This window comes from Plecotus auritus, assembly GCF_963455305.1.
Source record: "Plecotus auritus genome assembly, chromosome: 4".
Taxonomy (NCBI): Eukaryota; Metazoa; Chordata; class Mammalia; order Chiroptera; family Vespertilionidae; genus Plecotus; species Plecotus auritus.
In genome coordinates this window covers 151,829,164-151,848,973 of record NC_137775.1, presented here as the reverse complement: position 1 = coordinate 151,848,973, position 19,810 = coordinate 151,829,164, and the positions used below count along the sequence as shown (strand labels likewise).

The 19,810-nt window shown below is 40.2% G+C and overlaps 2 protein-coding genes across 2 annotated transcripts in view; one reads left to right on the top strand and one right to left on the bottom strand.

The window, feature by feature from the left end:
• The window catches only part of FBXL13 (F-box and leucine rich repeat protein 13), a gene marked incomplete at its 3' end in the record, with an annotated part of 168,686 nt that overhangs the window by 92,244 nt on the left and 56,632 nt on the right, over positions 1–19,810 (bottom strand). The window lies entirely within an intron of this gene.
• Positions 135–17,984, top strand: LRRC17 (leucine rich repeat containing 17). The gene is made up of 3 exons (XM_080665959.1): positions 135–1,038; positions 12,396–12,551; positions 17,079–17,984. The coding sequence occupies exons 1-3, from the start codon at positions 267–269 to the stop codon at positions 17,474–17,476; spliced, it is 1,326 nt and encodes a 441-aa protein (XP_080522085.1). The 5' UTR covers positions 135–266; the 3' UTR covers positions 17,477–17,984.

Sequence of the window (19,810 nt, the reverse complement as noted above, 5' to 3'; positions counted from 1 at the left end):
TTATACACCACTGCTCTGCATATGCCTTGATTATCTGGAATGTCTTGCTTTAAAAAAAAAAAAGCTGCTATTATCTGTCAATAACGGTGCTTACAATGTCCTCAACTAATTTTTTTTCCCTGCAACCTAGGGACTCTACCATACCTCAGTTGGATCTCATTGTTCCTGATCTGCATTAGTTAAGATTACCCAAACTTGGATTTCAAAGGAATACTTTCATTGTTCCATCTGTCATACCAAGTAATTGGGGCCAGCTGGATGTCAGGATGCGCGTGGTTACCATCATAATCCTGCTTTTCTTTTGTAAAGCCGCTGAGCTCCGCAAGGAAAACCCTGGGGGGGTGAGAAGGCGAGCAAATCCTGGCCGGGTGGGTGGGGGCCGGAGAGGCTCCAACCCCGTCAAACGCTACGCACCGGGCCTCCCCTGCGAAGTGTACACGTATCTTCATGAGAAATACTTAGATTGTCAAGAAAGAAAACTCGTTTATGTGCTGCCCGGCTGGCCTCACGATTTGCTGCACATGTTGTTAGCAAGAAACAAGATCCGCATATTAAAGAACAGCATGTTTTCCAAGTTCAAAAAGCTGAAAAGCTTGGATCTGCAACAGAATGAGATCTCCAAAATTGAGAGTGAGGCTTTCTTTGGTTTAAACAAACTCACCACTCTCTTACTGCAGCATAACCAGATCAAAGTCTTGACAGAAGAAGTATTCATTTACACACCTCTCCTGAGCTACCTGCGCCTTTACGACAACCCCTGGCACTGCACCTGTGACATAGAGACGCTTATTTCAATGCTGCAGATCCCAAAGAACCGAAATTTGGGGAACTATGCCAAGTGCGAAAGCCCACAAGAACTAAAAAATAAAAAGCTGCGGCAGATAAAATCAGAAGAGTTGTGTAATGAAGAAGAAAAGGAACAATTGGACCCGAAACCCCAAGTGTCAGGGAGACCCCCAGTCATCAAGCCTGAGGTGGACTCTTCTCTTTGCCACATTTACGTGTTTCCCATACAAACACTGGACTGCAAAAGAAAAGGTTTGTAAGTTTCTTTTTCTTTACATTAATTTCAGAAACAGGAAGGAGGGAGGGAGGGAGGGAGGGAGGCAGGGAGAGAGAGAAAGAAATATCGATGTGAGAGAGGAACATCAATTGGTTGCCTCCCAAACACACCCCCACTGGGGGTTGAACCTGCACCCTGGGTATGTGTCCTGATGGGGAATCAGAACCTGCCACCTTTTTGGTTCGTGGGATGAAGCTCCAACCAATGGAGCCAACACGGGTCAGTGTGTAAAGTTTCTTGCTTTTTCTTTTTCGTGGGCAATTTAAAATGTTCTTTGAATCTTACAACTCATTCCTACACCAAGCCATGCCTTGGAATTTCTGGTGTAACTTCCCCCAGAACCCTTTCTCCAGTGACAGTGCTGGAGTCCAAACTCAAGACGGTTGGTGATTTAGGGGACATTTCAGGAGGGTGGGAGGGACAGCAATTTGGGTCCTACTTTCATTCGCTTGTTGCAAGCTGTGGCTGTAAGGAATTCTTTTCATCTTAAATCTAATGTAATTTAATTGATGTAGGAAAACCAGTGGGCATGAAAGCAAGTGCAAAATGCTGTTTACATAACCTGACTTACCCCAAGTGAAGCCAGAACGTGGTGTGCATGTGTGGGGAAATGATGACCTAAAGGAGAACCATGTGCAGAGCAGGGCTGGTGAGAGCGCTGTCAGAGGGAGGCCAAGTAAGATGCGGCGATTGTGTAGCTCATAGTTTAGTCTTCAGGTTTTAATAAGCACTGGCTAACATCCTGCATCTTAATTGTCCCAAGTTACCCGAAATAAAACACACAAAAATATGGCGGGAAAAACTAAGTTAAAAATATTTAATCAAAGAACTATGAGACTAAGGGAATCTTTCCAGAATATTACCTGCTTCCTGAAAATCATTACTGGGTTTTTATCCCACACAGTCTTAGACTAGTCCTGTGCAGGATTTGCACATTAAGGATAAATTCATGAAATAAAACAGAAGGGAGGTTGTAGTAATGCTGCTGACATGTTAGTGAAGACGTTCTCAAAGTGTGGTCTCGGAACCGCTTATCTACCCTAGGGTAACAAGCCATAGGACAGTGTCTGTCTGTTTCATTCAAGCATATAGACTAATAACTTATTTGTAATATTCATTAAAGCCAGATATCATTGAATTAGGGTCTGTGGGGCATGGTGTCATTCCACTTACTTGGGGGGAGGTTTTTTTTCTTTAAGAACTGAAAGGGAAGATGCAGAACCTAGACACTCTGGCTCCTTTCCAGGGAACCATAGGCAGGAATTTGTTGACATTGAAGAAACAGGCAACCTGAGCCAGCAGGAAATTTGTTCATTTCTCAGCGAGGTCAAGCTCAAGCCTTGCCCCACTCTGTTGGACTCTGGAAGGTGGCACCTGGTTGGGTCACATCACAGCCATGTGGCTTGGAAAGGTTTGCTTACTGTGATACCCTGTGAATTGTATACAATTTGATGCGATAGCAGAGCAATTACAGCATTGTAACCTGGGAGATGCCATTCTGGGGTCCCCTGAATTTAAGAGAGTGCTCATTAATTGAGAGCCTACTATGTTCCAGGTACTCCACACTCAGCCCTGTCCACAGTTGACTACCCATTTACAGTTGAGGAAATGAGCCTCAGGGAGGTCAAGTCACTTGGCCGAGCGAGGTCTCATAGGTAAACAGCAAAGCCAAAATTTGAACCTTGGTCTACTTGACCCTGCTGTCTTCTAACATTAATTTAACTATATTCAAGCAAGCAGCTGTCTTAACAACGGGAGCATTAGAGAATTCCAGAAAAGTCAGTATATGTAGTGCCTCTGTGGCCAGATTGGGTGGAATTTCCCAAATATTGTTACGGTGAGTAGTGCTTCATTCTGAGGAGTGTGTTTTACTAGGGTTTCCTTTGTAGTGCTTAAAAACTTGAACTATATATTTAAAAACTAGCCAGGTGAGTGTGGCTTAGTGGTTGAGCATCGACATATGAACCAGGAGGCCACCAACTGCCAGTTAGGGCACATGCCAGGTTGCCGGCTTGATCCCCAGTGGGGGCGTGCAGGAGGCAGCCAATCAATGATTCTCTCTCATCATTGATGTTTCTATCGCTGTCTCCCTCTCCCTTCCTCTCTGAAATCAATAAAAATATTTTTAATAAAATAAAATAAAAACTAATTCAAAGCTACTAATCCTAGACTTGGGTTAGAAAATTTTCTTGATATTGCTGAGGTTCTATCTTCAAGATAAAGTTAATTTGCACTTGGTGCATCAGGTGGTAAAGAGTAAGTAGGTACAATTAAGTTTATTAATTATCTGAGAAAAAAAATGCCAACAACACAAAGTTAAAGACTTCTGTAACTAGACTACACTGTCATTTAAGAAGAGATAACTTGTTAGGAAATTTGGTTTTTACTGCTTTTCTATTCTTGGGCCTTTTCCTCTCCCATGAGCCTATTTCTGCCTTGTCTTTTTTCCATGATATTTTTGTCTGTCTCTTGGCAAAAATAAACTTGCAATAAATATATATTTGTATTTTTGTTTTATTTCCTCCACTTATTGTCTAAATACAACCTTCCATATATGCTCATAAATTCATTCCCCCTGCTTTAAAAATACACATACTATTTACTGGGAAACAATATAAATAAAATTTAATGACATAAACAGCATATATAATATAGCTGTTTATTATATATAATAAACACTAAAAGACAACTCAAGTTCCTCCACATGTTAAAGAATACATAAATCAGAGGCTATACTTTTTAGATTTAACATGTAGATAAAATTTAGATAAAATGAATAGTAGTCTTGTCTTTTAATATAATCAGTATAAATCTATTGATTATTTTTAAATTTTTTGGTATATTGTTGATGTCTGTATGTCTATTAAATGCCCTTAGGTGCTTCCTGGCCCGGGGCATGTGCTTCAGATGGATGATAATAACGAAGCTGCTTTCTTTGTGCTTGTAAAGCAGTAATTTAAGTAACCTTTTCAAATCAAAATACATAGGAGTTAAAAATCATGTCTAGACTTCAAGTATGACAATCTGAATATAATCCACTGTAATTTTCCGTATCCCGTTCTATAAATAGGTAATAAATGTCAAATGCTAGGAATAATTGTCCTGCGATGTTCATCTTGAGCTCCCTGCCAGGATGTGGTAACAGTTTCGATTGCACCACATGTCGGACACTATGCAGGCTCTAAAGAAGCCTGAAACATGCCATCAAGAGTGAAGCTGGCATTAATAATTAATCAGAGTTGTCACCTAAATGCTTGGTGTGCCTAAGTCAGCAGCTTCATGCATTACTTCATGTACTGCTCACAACCTTAAAAGAAATACTATTATCCTCATTTTACAAATGAGGAAACTGAGGTGTGGAGAAGTCACGTTGTCTTCCTACGGCCACACAGGCAGTCCCCAAGCAGTTCCCACGCCATGGAGCACTATGCAATGTCGTCTCTCCCTGCAATATTCTGGGTACATCTGTTAATCCAGGAAAATTTATGAGAATTTGAACCCTCCTCCTTAGGCTCTATACAGTGTACCACGCACATGGTACCACACAAGGACCTGAGTACAGATCCCCTAGCTCAGGAGCTGTGCCACTCCCAGCTGACAGATGATGAGTCAGATGGTATGTGCAGGGTACCATAATATGTGCCAGTTTGACCACAATATGACCACATAGACCTCAAAGATCACTATTTTTGCCTTAAACATCTGACAGTAAGAAAAATAAATAATAGCTTTATTCACTGGGAGACAGCCACTTTGCCAACAAAACTTAGTCTTTCAAAGGGAATAAATGTAAGATTAGTTGAAAGGCATGTTACTGCCATATTGAGGTAAATTGATTTGCCAAAAATACATGAAAGTAGCAGTTTTAAAACTTTTAGCTTCACATTTACCAGAATAATTTACCAGTTTTAAGGATTCATTTTACCTCTAAGATTAGGACTGGGGAGAATTATGCCCATCAATTGTTCCCAGTAGCCTCTAAAGTTAATTTCACCACTGGCTTGAACAATAATTAAGATTTTTTTATTTGCAATAAACAGGCCCATTTATGTCTCTTTACCCACTACTACTAAGCCTTCAGAGTAGTTCTGACATTGCTGGCAACCAAGATAGACTATTCAATGGGAAATTACATAGAGAAAACTTCCCAGTTTCCTCCTCAAAATCAGCAAGACTTGGTTGGGGAAGAGGCAAGGCTTGTCAGGGGTGATAATCAAGTAAATATGGTATTTGTTGAGGGTTTACGAAGGATTTCAAGTGGCAGCAATTAACCATGTGGTGTCTGGTCTAGAAATGGAACGCTGGCCAAATTTAACCTCTGGCCTGGGAAATTTGTATTTATGTTATCTTTATCAAAACAAACATGCTTTATACCAATATTTTCAATTCTCATTCAAGTTTAAAGTAATAAAGAACTGTTTATATTCATCAATATAATAAAATTTTTCTATGATTTTCTAAGCCATACTAGTAAAGGCTTTGGTTTGCAATTCCTGGTATTACTTATGGATCCTGTTTTTACTCAGGGCTGCTGCTAACAACGCCAAGGTCGTTTCTGCAATTCATGTTCCTTTTCCAGCATCCACAGGTCTGCCACGTTGCTTAAGCTGGGGTTTCAGGGTGTTCTCATAAACATTTTTTTCTACCCATTTATTTGTGGTTAACCCTTGTCCTCCAGTGGTCTCAGATCCAGCCCAGCAGATGTGGGTTCAGTAAGCAAGTCTTGATACAAGTCCAGAACCTAGGAGATGCTGACTCTGGTGACAAGGAAGACCTACCGCCTTTAATGGCTTTAAAGCGCCTTGGTGAGGACTTGGGCTTTTATCCATAGTGAGATGGAAAGCCACTGCAGGATTCTGCCACCTGGAGGGTGGGAAGTCATCTGGGAAAATAACAAAACTGACATGATCTGACTTACAACATTTTAACAGGATCACGTAGGTTTAGGATACTGTTAGGATAACCCAGACAAGAGGTGATGGTGCTATGGGCCAATGTGGTAGCAATGGAAGAAGTGAGAAGAGGTGGGATTCCGGATTTTAAACTAAAGCTCTATTCTGTGTTTAAAAACCTTCTAAGAAGATGTGATAGCCATTCTCAATAGCTATTCCAAATGCTAAATGCCAAGAAATTTTTTTTTCATTCATTGGGGTGACATTGGTCAACGTGAACATATATGTTTCAGGAGTGGATTTCTATGTTACAAGATCTGTATATTACACCATGATGGGCACACAGTGCAAGAAATCATTTCTAATGTCTGTTCTCAATTGTCTCTGTGGTTTCCAATTATCACCAGGATTTCCATCTCCTTGTTTACATGCAGTGCCCAAGAGAGACTATAGCTCTCTAGTTAGGGTCTTGCTGATCCTAAAGGGACAGGATTACCCCACTGTTGCACCATTATAATAAGTTTAACTCTTAAAATCTTTCACCTTTTAGTATGTTGACAGATACAGCTCTAGGTCAAATGGAACCATGTCTTATTGGAGGACAGAAATAAGATCACTCCAAATTTTCAAAGTACTTTTATTACAAGAGGCCTCAATATATAACCTGAATCATTAAACATAACAAGCATTAATGAGTTCCTATTATTTACCAAGGCCTAGTTATCCCTTGCTGCCTAACTATCCCAAAACTTACAGGCTTAAAACAACACACTTTATTATCTCACAGTTTGTGTGGGCCAGGAAACCAGACATGGTTCAGCTACGTCCTTTGGTTCATAACCTCTCACAGGGTTGCAATCAAGGTGTTGACCAGGGCTCAGGGCTGTGATCTCATCTGAAGGCTGAACTGGGAAAGGATTCCCTTCCAAGCTCATATGGCTGCTAGCAGAATTTGATTCCTTAAGAGCTGTTGGACTGAGGACCTGAATTCCTTGCCAGCTACTGGCCAGAGGCCACCTTGAATTCCTTTCCATGTGAGCCTCTCCAACATAACAACTTGCATCATCAAAGCCAGCAACAGAGTTTGCTAGCAGAACAAAAGTCACAATTTCTTATAACCTAATTATGGAAGGGACATCCCATCACATTTGCTGCATTGTTAGAAGCAAATCACTAGGTTCAACCCATACTCAAGGGGAAGGTTTTACACAAGGGTATAAATAGCAGTAGAGGGGATCATTAGGTGCCATTTTAAAAGGTGTCTGCCACATATCACTTATTTATTTATGATATACTAGAGGTCTGGTGCATGAAATTCGTGCACTTGGGGGGAGTTCCTCAGCCCAGTTTACACCCTCTCGCAGTCTGGGACCCCTTGGGGGGTGTCTGCCTGCCAGCTTAGGCACAATCCTCCCAGGGATAGAGCCTAACCGGCAGTCAGACATCCCTCTCACAGACCAGGGCTCTCGCAGTCCAGGACCCCTCACTCCTTATCACCCGCCTGCAGTGGAGTTAGGAGAGGCTCCCGCCACCGCTGCTGTGCTCACCAGCCATGAGCCCAGCTTCCAGAACCCGGCTTGCTACTCCTTAGTGAGCCCTGCTTCTGGCTGAGTGGCGCTCCCCCTGTGGGAGTGCACTGACCACCAGGGGGCAGCTCCTGCAGCTCCTGCGTCTGACCCCTGATGGTCAATGCACAGCATAGCGACCAGTCATTCCTCCGGTCGTTCCGCCATTCAGTCGAATTGCATATTAGGAGTTTATTATATAGGATTAGGCATTGTTCTAAGCCTTCCTCATGAAGCTTCCATGGTGAGGAGGGGGTGAGAAATGAAAAAAATATCACTGAAATGTATACTATGGTAGTTGATAACTACTGTTGAGAAAAAGCAAGGAATGGTGGTATTATTATTATTATTATTATTACCCACTTGAAAGCAGGGAGATGTTATTTTAAATATGTACAGAGCCAGAAAGGTCTCATGGCCATCCCAATATATTGACTGACCCCAGTTGCTCCCCATACCCCATTTCACCCTACATGCCAACCTTGAGGATTCTAAGCAGGTGGAACAACATCAGTGAAACAGAAAGGTGCCATGCATAGGCAGCAGAGCATAGTGGTTAGAAGCATAGATTCTGGGTGAATATGTTTATGTTTAATTCCTACGAATGTGACTGCGGGCAAGTTGTGCGAGTTTCTTCACCTATAAAAGGATAATATGCCCTGGCTGATGGGGCTCGGTTGGCTGAGTGTCATCCCATGCACTGAAAGTTCACCAGTTCAATTCCCAGTCAGGGCATATGCCCAGGTTGCAGGTTTGATCCCTGGTTGGGTGCATACAGGAGGCAGCCAATAGATGTTTCTCTCTCATTGATGTTTCTATCTCTCTCTCTCTCTCCCTCTAAAAAAATCAATAAAAAATATTTAAAGACAATAAAAAATAAAATTATAATAATGCTGCTTAGCTCATAGGTTCTTGTCATTTAATACTTGCTAGAGAACTTAAAACAGTTCCTGCACATTGATACTAAGATCCCATCAAGAAGAGAAAGCAAATGTAAAAGAAAACAAAGGATACTAGAGAAAGAACTACCAATATCATCCTATTAAAGACCATGGATTCTGAGCTGTTAAAGGTGGAGAAAGCCCTGGCCAGTGTGCTCAGTTGTTTGAGCTTGGACCCTCTGCACTGAAGGGTCGTGGGTTTGATTCCCAGTCAAGGACAGGTACCTGGGCTGGGGTTCAATTTCTGCCCCCAGGTGGGGTGTGGGTGGAAGGCAACCAGTGCATCTGTGTCCTCACATGGATGTTTCTCTTTCTCTCTCTCTCTCCCTTCCCTTCCGTCCCTCTTCCACTCTCTCTGAAAAGGAATAGAAAAAATATCCTCAGGTGAAGATTAACAACAACAACAACAAAAGAAAAGTGGGAGATGGGAGGGATAAGCCTGAGTCTTTTTGAAAGTAACTATACTATGGGTTAAGAAATCATAAATAACAGAGGGTTTTTTATATATATTTGGGAGAATTTATCAACAATTAAATTATTCTGTACCAAAAGGGGCATTATGGATAAATGGCTACCACTTTTCATAAATTTATTTTATTCTACCCAGTTCAAAGCATCTCTACTTATTCAGGAAGTTTTGAGGCCATGCTATTTCTCAAGTATCAATGAATCTGGATGTTTTACTTGTTTCTTCTAGTTTCCTTTTGTGGGAACAGAAACTAACCTGGCTTTTCTTGCCCTACTTAATTCACCTCTTTTGTTTCTGATTTTATTTATTTGGGATAAAATCTCTTCAGAATATTTTTCTAAGGGATAAGAGAAAGGGCAAGCATTATGCTAAAATATAAAATAAACACAATGGGAGAAACCAAGATGGCGGCATAGGTAAACACCTAAACTGCTCCTCGCACAACAATTTCAAAACTACAAGTAAAAGACAGAATGGACATCATCCAGAACCACAGCAAGGCTGGCTGAGTGGAAATTCTACAACTGGAAGGAAAGAGAAAAGCACACTGAGACTCAGAGGAGCTGCAGGAGGCAGAGGTACTGAGACACACACGTGGAGAGGACTGGCAACTGAGTGCGCAGTTGGCTTTCTCAAGCGGGAGGGAGACAAAAGCTCTTGACTACGCTGAACTCCAGTTCCGGGCGAGACTCTGGGGACCCAGACTCATACGGGGTGAAACTGGACTGTCAGGAAAGAGAAAAGCACACTGAGACTCAGAGGCACTGCGGAAGGCAGAGGTACCTAGGTGCACGCGCGCGTGGAAAGGGTGGGCAACTGAGTGCGTGGCTGGCATTCTCAAGGGGGAGGGAGACAAAAGCTCCCGACTGCACTGAACTCTAGTTCTGGGCGAGACTCTGGGGACCCAGACTCATTCGGGGAGAAACTGGACTGTCTGGTAGCAGGTGGAACACGAGAGTGGCTTTCTCTCAGAGGTGCTTGCAGTGATTACCACGGGACACTGAGACACAGGGGCCTATTAGGGCAGGGCTGACAGGAAACCAATGCTGTCTGCTCTGCCCTGAGACTCCACCCCACTCAAGCTGAGCACAGAGGCTTTTGCAAGTCTTCTCCCATAAGGGTGTCTCCAGCACAGAAGTTCTCCCAGCATAGACACAGCTGATCCTCACAGCCAATGGGCCTGGAGGTCAATTCCTCCCAGTGATACCAACAACAATCAAGACTTAACTACAACAAAGCTGTGCACACAGTCCACAAAGGGGTGCACCAAGAGTATCCACCTCAGGTTAACTGGGGAGGCCAACACACTGGGCCATATAGGAAACCTAGCACACAAATCTACCCTACCAACTCAGGGAAGCAGCCAAAATGTGGAGACAAAGAAACAGATCACAAATGAAAGAAATGGAGGAAAGCAAACGACTGAATATAGAGTTCAAAACCACGGTTAAAAGGTTTTTCAAGAATTTTCTAGAAAAGGCTGATAAATTTAGCGAGACCCTCAAGGATATGAAAAAGGACCAACTAGAAATTAAGCATACACTGACTGAAATAAAAAATATTATAGAGATCTAACAGCAGACTAGAGGATTGCAAAAATCAAGTTAAAGGTTTGAAATACAAAGAAGCAAAAAACACTCAACTGGAAAAGCAAAAAGAAAAAAGAATCCAAAAATATGAAGATAGTGTAAGGTGCCTCTGGGACAACTTCAAGCATACCAACATCCGAATTATGGGGGTGCCAGAAGAAGAGAGAGAGCAAGATACTGAAAACCTATTTGAAGAAATAATGACCGAAAACTTCCCCCACCTGGTGAAAGAAATAGACTTACAAGTCCAGGAAGCCCACAGAACCCCAAACAAAAGAAATCCAAAGAGGACCACACCAAGACACATCATAATTAAAATGCCAAGAGCGAAAGACAAAGAGAGAATATTAAAAGCAGCAAGAGAAAAACAGTTAATTACCTACAAGGGAGCACCCATATGACTATCAGCTGATTTCTCAACAGAAACTATGCAGGCCAGAAGGGAGTGGCAAGAAATATTCAAAGTGATGAATAGCAAGAACCTACAACCAAGATTATTCTACACAGCAAAGCTATCATTCAGAATTGAAGGTCAGATAAAGAGCTTCACAGATAAGAAAAAGCTAAAGGAGTTCATCACCACCAAACCAGTATTATATGAAATGCTGAAAGGTATTCTTTAAGAAGAGGAAGAAGAAGAAGAAAAAGGTAAAGATAAAAATTATGAACAACAAATACATATCTATCAGCAAGTGAATCTAAAAATCAAGTGAATAAAAAATCTGATGAACAGAATAAACTGGTGAATATAATAGAATCAGGGGCATAGAAAGGAAGTGGACTGACAATTCTCATGGGGAAAGGAGTGTGGGGGGTGCAGGAAGAGACTGAACAAAAATTGTACACCTATGATGAGGACGGGGGGGTGGGGGAGTAAGGGCAGAGGGTGGGGTGGGAACCGGGTGGAGGGGAGCTATGGGGGAAAAAAGAGAAACAATTGTAATAATCTGAACAATAAAGATTTATTAAAAAAATAAAATGAACACTGTCTTAACCACACAAAAAATTAAAAAATAAAATAAACACACTGCATATTTTTTAAAAAGCATGATTTAAAGACAGACATAAAGAGTAGGAGATACACTAGGTGAGCCTTGGTTTCCTATTAACCTATCACCTGGACTCCTCTTCCAGAGGCGGTGCCTGTGGTAGCAGCAGCAATGGTGCTATTGTACCTAGTGTACTATTGTCCAGGCACTGCTGTCCCCCGGGAGGAGTCCTGGAGTGATGGAGCATAAACTAAATCAAAGAATTCGGAGAATAAGTGTGAGATGAGGTGCATGGGCAATAAGTCAGGATGACTCTCTTGGAATGTTAGCATCCAAGGAAAGGAGAAATGAGATAACAGCTTGAGGGTCACCAAGGTCAAGAGCTTTTTGTTTGATTTTTTAGGGTGGAGAGACCTGAGCTTACTTGTGGGGCTGAGGAGAATGATAAAATAAAAATGCATTAAAGAGGCAATAATTACTAGTGAAAACACAAATAGAAGGTTTGAATTGCTTCATTTCATTTTAGCTTTCTTTTTTTAAAGCTTCCTAGCTGATTCTATGGGCAGGAGGCATGAACCCACCGCCTCCCTGATGACTGAGCCAACTGAGCTGTGTTGTCTCTTGTTCCCTTGGTTTCTCCCCGCTGCCTTGAGGAAGTTTCTCTGAACAGCTCGGCAATGAGTGGCCCCTTAAGTGTCATGCACTTGGCTCACCGGGCTTCGGTAGAATCTGGCACACGCCAAGGCTTGTTCTGACGGGCGTTCTTTGCCTTTAGCTATCCTTTTCCTCTGTAAGAACTGATGCTTCCATCACACAGGTGTAAGAATGGTAAGAGCAAAAGGGAGCAAGAGGAGGCTTGATAACCTGAATATTATTAATGTTTCCAGAGTTGAAGAAAGTTCCAAACAACATCCCTCCAGATATTGTTAAACTTGACTTGTCATACAATAAAATCAACCAACTTCGGCCCAAGCAGTTTGAAGATGTTCATGAGCTAAAGAAATTAAACCTGAGCAGCAATGGCATCGAATTCATCGATCCTGGTAAGTTCCACAGACGAGCCCTTTTAACCGGTGACAGATGTTCTCTATTTTTTCTCCCTATGGTAACATTTATAGTAAATACAATTTAGTTTTTAAAGAACTAAATAATAAAATGTTTGACTTTAAATTAAATGTGATTAGTTTAGAATTTGTTTAATTAGAACTTGTTTAGATTAAAACTTGCTTAGCACTCAGAAACATTTGCCAAAATGTTGTTTTATGAAGTATGTAATACTATATATTACTAAGCAATAGTTATTTAATTAGTTCAAATAAGAGTGTTTTATAGAATACGATAAAAAATTCTAAACGTGATTTTTAAAGGGAAATTCAGATTTGGCATTTTCTTTGATATACATTAAGTTCCAACTTGTTTAAAGTAGGACTTTAAAAAAAACTTGTTTAAAGTAAATTTGAAACAACCTGCTAAGCACCAAGTTCATAAATTAAGATAAAATGTCCTCAAACCAGAGCCAGTCATATTTTATCTAATCCTAGATCAAGATCAGTTCTTCCCATCTTTCAAATCTCTTCTCCATTTTCTAAGCAAGCCTCTGGCAAAAACAAGAGTGGTAAATTACACAATGGATTTAGAAAGAACTGAGAATTGCTGCAATATTAGATTTGTAACATACATATTCTACATGCCCTCACAGTGCTATTTCAATTTGAAAAGTCTTATCTATCAAAAATGGTTATTAATACTATTAAAAGTGCAATGTTAACGTCATAAATATTGTGAGCACAATTTTTTGCTTTTCTTAATGGCAACTTAATGCCATTAATAGAACATTAAGATTTTAACAATATAGAAGCGAAAATTAAAAATGAATGTCCTAGAACTACACAGGTATATTTTAGTATTAATAACATTGTTTTAAAGTATTAAGAAACCATAATTTTTAAACATTTCTCAAGGGAACAGCAATACGCTACATTTATATCTAGTCTGTACAGATAGTGTAAACTTGGGAGTATCTTTAAATTGTGAGGTCAAAGCAATTTTCACTTCACAGTGAGTAAGATTGCTCCAGAGACAACTCTCCTCCCAAATGAAGCAATAATCATGCTCTTGTGCAGGCCAGCCAGGCCACAGGGTGAAGGACCTGGAGGTGGGGACTTTCTTTTGCTCCAGGAGAACCACAGACCCTCAAGATAAGCATGCCATGTCCCAGGTCCCTGGGCAAGTATCTAATTTCCTTCTGATCTTGGTTAACGAACTACCAAAAGTATCCACGCAGCCTTAGCCGGTTTGGCTCAGTGGATAGAGTGTTGGCCTGAGAACTGAAGGGTCCTGGGACTGATTCCCATCAAGGGCACACACCTTGGTTGAAGGCTCCATCCCCGGCCCTAGTAGGGACGAGTGTGGGAGGCAGCCAATTGATGTGTGTCTCTTACATCGATGTTTCTCTCTCTGTCTCTCCCCTTCCCTTCCACTCTCTCTAAAAATCAATGGAAAAATATCCTCGGGTGAGGATTAACAACAACAACAAAAGTATCCATGCAAACAAGTTTTAGAGCTATCTCTAAAAGAGGCTTTAAGTTACATTTATTAAAGTAGTGAATAATAATGCAAACAATATTTTAATTATAATAAAACTACATTATATAAAGAAAACTGGAGAAAAATAAGAGACAACAACACAGAAATAGATAATAGTACCTTTATTTTCAATCCTTTATTTTCAATCTTTATAAGTTGGAAGTATTACATATGTCCCCTTTCCCCCCCATCAACCTCCTCCAGCCCCCCCGCCCCCCCCCTTCCGCCCTAGGCCCTCACCTCCCCATTGTCTGCATCCATAGGTTATGCATAAATGCATACAAGGTCTTTGGTTATGACCTCCCACCCACCCACTCTCCCCTGCCTTCCAATGAACAAAATAAACAGATGAACGGAGTGGATCCAGAGACATGGAAGCATGTCTAAGGATCATTTCCCCTCATCAGTTATGAAGCTATTATACTAGTCATTGCGAGGACCCCTTTTCCATCCCTGGGATCGCCTTTCCCGAAGGCCTTTAATGTTGTTTACCCACTGTGCTTTCCTTGCTGGCACACACGCTGTAAAATGCAGCAGTAGTATTCTTTCTCCTTGGTTCAATTCAGTCCCAGGAAAGTATTTTCTACGTTAACAAATGTGTATTGAACACCTACCAAATGCCAACCACTCTTCTTGGTGTATATCTTCTGGAACAAAAAAGTATCTCAGCCCTTAAAATGACCTAAAGAAGTTTTCAAATAAAAGACCTTCTATATTTTGGGGCCTTTGAGATGACACCCTGCCAAAGTAGGCTTACTTAGCGACTTATGCTGGTAGATACACAAATGCAGTAAGATCTGCCAGTCTTTAGGAGGTGTGAACGACAATCTCATGAAATTCCAGATATTATTGCAAAAAGGGGGGAAAGAAGACACCCTAGTAGGGGTTTACCTCCCTTAAGAAACAAATGAAAACTAGCTTTTTAATGTGCCTGGGTTCAGATGGTTTAAGTAACAACTGTAGTGCTTTCAAAATAAAATCTAGAAATGTTTACACATGCTTTCAATCTGAAGGGCTGACTCGTTTTAAGAAAAGTAAATTGTTGAGATCATTGACTCACAAATGTTAGCAAATAGAAAAAAAATGCAGTATCTTCAGAACAAAGATTACAAGGGCTGACCTTTTGCTCCTCTCTACCTCCTGCTCTCCCCACCCCACACCCCCAATTATTTGCTTTGCACCAAAATAGAGTTGTTTTTGAGGGGGGATTATGGGTTTTGTCTGAGAACAAAATGATATGAAAATGCTTGATGGTATTAGTATGAGGACATGTTTTCCAAATTCAAAATAAGAACACTTTATGCTCTAACAAGACTATTTTAAAACAGCAATGAGAAAATGTTTGAAATTGAAACAAAATATTTGAAATTAGGATTGAACTATAAATTTTAGGGTCAGTCCACATCAATTAAAATAGGGATAATCTAGGTTTAGATTTCTTTAATTTAAAAAAAAATAAAGCTTCTTATTGTCTCATTTTGTGTTATGTCTTTGATATTTGTTGTAAGTATCCATCCCCCGAGCAGAATTAAATACATATGATTCAAAGCTGATAGCTACCATAGTTTGCCAAAACACAACCAGATGTTTTCAAAATGTTGATAAAATTGTTTTGTTTTTAGACTCTACAGGACTATCTAAAGGAATATAATTCCCTCCTTCTAACCCGGGAAAAGGCTGTTTTTTTTGACATTTTCAGAGTTTACTGATATCCCAGGGAGCTTTCAAATCATCACCAGACACAATTTCATGTTTTATGCATTTACATCTTATATTTTGTGGCATCTTTCCAGTGAACATAAAAATGCACGTAAGCCCAAAATTCATATTTTAGAAAGCTAACTTAAAACTGATTTTAAGCATATAAAATATTGTGTTCCAGTTAATTTAAACAAGGGGAAAGCTTTGTTTGAGTAAAAATATATTTTAGCACTTCTCATTTAGATGCATGTACTGTTAGGGAAATACAATTAAAACCAAAATGCCCCTGTTCCATGCTTCCATGTCTCTGGATCCACTCCGTTCATCTGTTTATTTTGTTCATTGGAAGGCAGGGGAGAGTGGGTGGGTGGGAGGTAATAACCAAAGACCTTGTATGCATTTATGCATAACCTATGGATGCAGACAATGGGGAGGTGAGGGCCTAGGGCGGAAGGGGGGGGGGGGGCGGGGGGGCTGGAGGAGGTTGATGGGGGGGGAAAGGGGACATATGTAATACTTCCAACTTATAAAGATTGAAAATAAATAAATAATTGAGGAAAAAAAAAACACAAAATGTTCTTCCAACACAGAAATCCTCTCCACAAAAATAGTAGAGAAAGAAAAAAGCATTAAACCAGATGGTGATGCACATCACAGGCAATCTGCTAAGAGATTGCAAAGACAGAAAAACTCTCACATTTTACATAGCCAAACAGATACAATCCAATGCATACATGTTTTCAGGATAAGTGATAGCTAGTCCTTGAGTAAGAGGACTTGACAGCAGCATTTGTCACACACAGTTAATCCTAACTTTACCTGGTGATTGAGGTGACCAACTGTGTTAGTGAATTGGCTTTATCAAGAGGAAAACAAACCTTTATCTTTATGAAGAGGAAAACAAACCTTTATCTTGTTGTTTGGAACTTTCTGCAAGGCTCCTACCCTCCCACAGAAACTGGGAGATCTGGGTGCTATCTTTCTCAATGATTACATTTCAAAGAGAGGGCTCCCAGGTCCTTGAGAAAGACATTTCTGATTCATAAACGTGACAAAAGGCCTTAGTCTTCTAAAGGATATGTATACACTTCAAAGAGAGGAGAAAGTACTTAGAATTATAAGTTTTCTGAAGTAAATGCTCTGAGAAAAAAGGAGGGGATAAAATCTTTTCAACAGGGTAAATTAAGTCTCTTGTTTTTAACATATTCGTTGTTATAAACAGCATACATTGCATTTAACCCAATTAATTACTCACTGGTTTAATAAACATTTTCTGTTTCTAGCTGCTTTTTTAGGACTCACACATTTAGAAGAGTTAGATTTATCAAACAACAGTCTGCAAAACTTTGACTATGGAGTATTAGAAGACTTGTATTTTTTGAAACTCTTGTGGCTCAGAGATAACCCTTGGAGATGTGACTACAACATCCACTACCTCTACTACTGGTTAAAGCACCACTACAACGTCCACTATAATGGCCTGGAATGCAAAATGCCTGAAGAATACAAGGGGTGGTTTGTGGGGAAATATGTTCGGAGTTACTATGAAGAATGTCCCAAAGACAAATTGCCAGCATACCCTGAAACATTTGACCAGGATACAGAAGAGGATGAATGGGAAAAAATACATAGGGAGCACACAGCAAAGAAGCAAAGTGTAAGAATCACAATAGTGGGATAATTTAGAAATTCTTCTAGTTGCAACTAGTTATATATTTGCTATCCTGGTGTCAAAAAAAACCACATGTTTACATTTTGATTAACTGTGTTGCCTATTTATGCAGGGTTATCCAACTAAAGGAAGGTTTCTTTAATTATTTTTTATTATTAGAGTAATCAAGGAAATACTCTCATCCTGTTTGCCTGCCTATTTGCAGAACAGCCTTTGGTGATGATTCCAAACTAGTAGCCTGCGGAAGATGTCTTCTAATGACATTAGAATTTCATAATGTCCTGTATAAATGTTTTTACTGCTTTTTAAACATAATTTTTAAAATGTTCATTTTTACATGCCTTTTGATAGCTGTACGGACATGCCTAAACACGACCAAAACGAAAAGATACAAATGCTTGGTAATAATAAAATGTCATTCTCTTCCCTCCTCCTCACCCCGTCCCCACCCCCACCTGTTTTCAATAAGTCAGCTTATACATTGAATAAATTTCCATTTCTGATTCTTGTGCATTCCAAATTCTCAACTACTCTTCATTGATTCTTGCAAAACTGTCAAGCTAGACCTGAAGGAGAATTGTCACAAGCATTAGTAGAGAATCTGAGAATTATATTGGAGGCTGGTCAGAAAATGAGGAGGAGTTGTAGATGATGTGAATCATGAGCTCTGAAGAGGTATAAATACAGCGAAAATGAAGACAGAACTGGTTTTTCAATAGCATTCAGACTAGGAAGCCATCTGTTAAGGGGGAAGGGGCTGAGCCCTTCCTGCTAACCTGATACTTCAAGGAGCATAAAACAAAGGATGAAATTAGGATTCAGGGCAGGATTTAGGATAAAGCAGAAACAAAACAAAAAAAGTTATATCAAAGGAAATGAGAGAGGGCTGGTGCCTAAGAGGCCCTATTATTTGGGTTTGCAGGTTAAAATTAACTCACTGAGTGCAACAGATCACAAAAAAAAAAAAAAAGAGGCAATACCTGGAAACTGACCCCATCGGTTTGCATGTTTTTTAAATCTTTATTGTTGAAAGTATTGCATATGTTCTCCTTTCCCCCTGCCATTGACCTCCTCTAGCCTACCGCCACCCCCCACCCCAAGCCAGTTTGCATTTTGATAGTCAGCTATACTATTAGGAAAAAAAGTAAAATGAAAGAAATATGTACATATCCCTAAAAGTCCCACTTTTTCCTTTTTATACAGACTTCTTACTCACATGGACTTGAATACATTTTTATTTCTCATCTCAAGATACTCCTAAAATGTTTATCAACTGGTCTTATTTGATACTTGCACAAATTCCCAAAACACAGGAAATAGTGTAGGACAAATAGTAAAGAGCATTTCTTAAGTACCTGCTAGATGCCAGACACTACATTAAGAGCTTCACATATTCTATTTCTAATTCATGGAAGAGTCCTCTGAGGTAGGTAATATTATCTGCCTTTTCTAACGAGAAACCCAAGGCTTAGGTAACTTGGACAAAGTCACAGTGCTGACAAGTGGCAGAGCTAGGATTCAGGTCCACCTAAGCCCTTTCTGCTGTGCAGGGCTGCAGAGTGTGCTTTATTATTTTTTATTACAGTTGAAATCCAATATTATTTTGTATTACTTTCAGGTGTACAGTACAGTGGTCAGACAGTCATAAACTTTACAAAGCACTCCGCCTGATATTTCCAGTACCCCCGGCACAGTGCAGAGTTACTAGAACATTAGAGGCCCAACGCACAAAATCCGTGCAATAGCAGGCCTTCCTCCCCCCAGCTGCCGCACCGGCTTCTCTCCGGCACCCGGGACCCGGGCTTCTCTTGCAACCCTGGCTTCATCGGGAAGGTCGTCGGTCTAATTAGCATATTGCACTTTTATTATTATAGATTATTGACTATATTCCCTATGCTGTGCTTTACTTCCCAATAATTATTTTGGGAAGTAAAATACAGTCGATAACCAATCTGTACTTCTTAATCCCTTCACCTTTTTCACTGAGTCCCTCAAACCCCCTCCCATCTGGCAACCATCAGTATGTTCTCTGTATCTATGAATCTGTTTTTGCTTTGTTTGTTCATTTATATTGTTCTTTAGGTTCCACATATAAGTGAAATCGTCTGGCATTTGTCTTTCTCTGTCTGACTTATTTCACATAGCACAATATCCTCTAGGTCCATCCAGACTGTCACAAATAGTAAGATTTCATTCTTTTCTATGGCCGAGTAATTATTCCATTGTGTAAGGGGGTTAATGGGGTGGGGGGGGGGGAGTGGGAAAGGGGGCTTCTGTAATACTTTCAACAATAAAAATAAATTGAAAGGTAATAATAATAAAAATAATTTAGTAGACCTATAA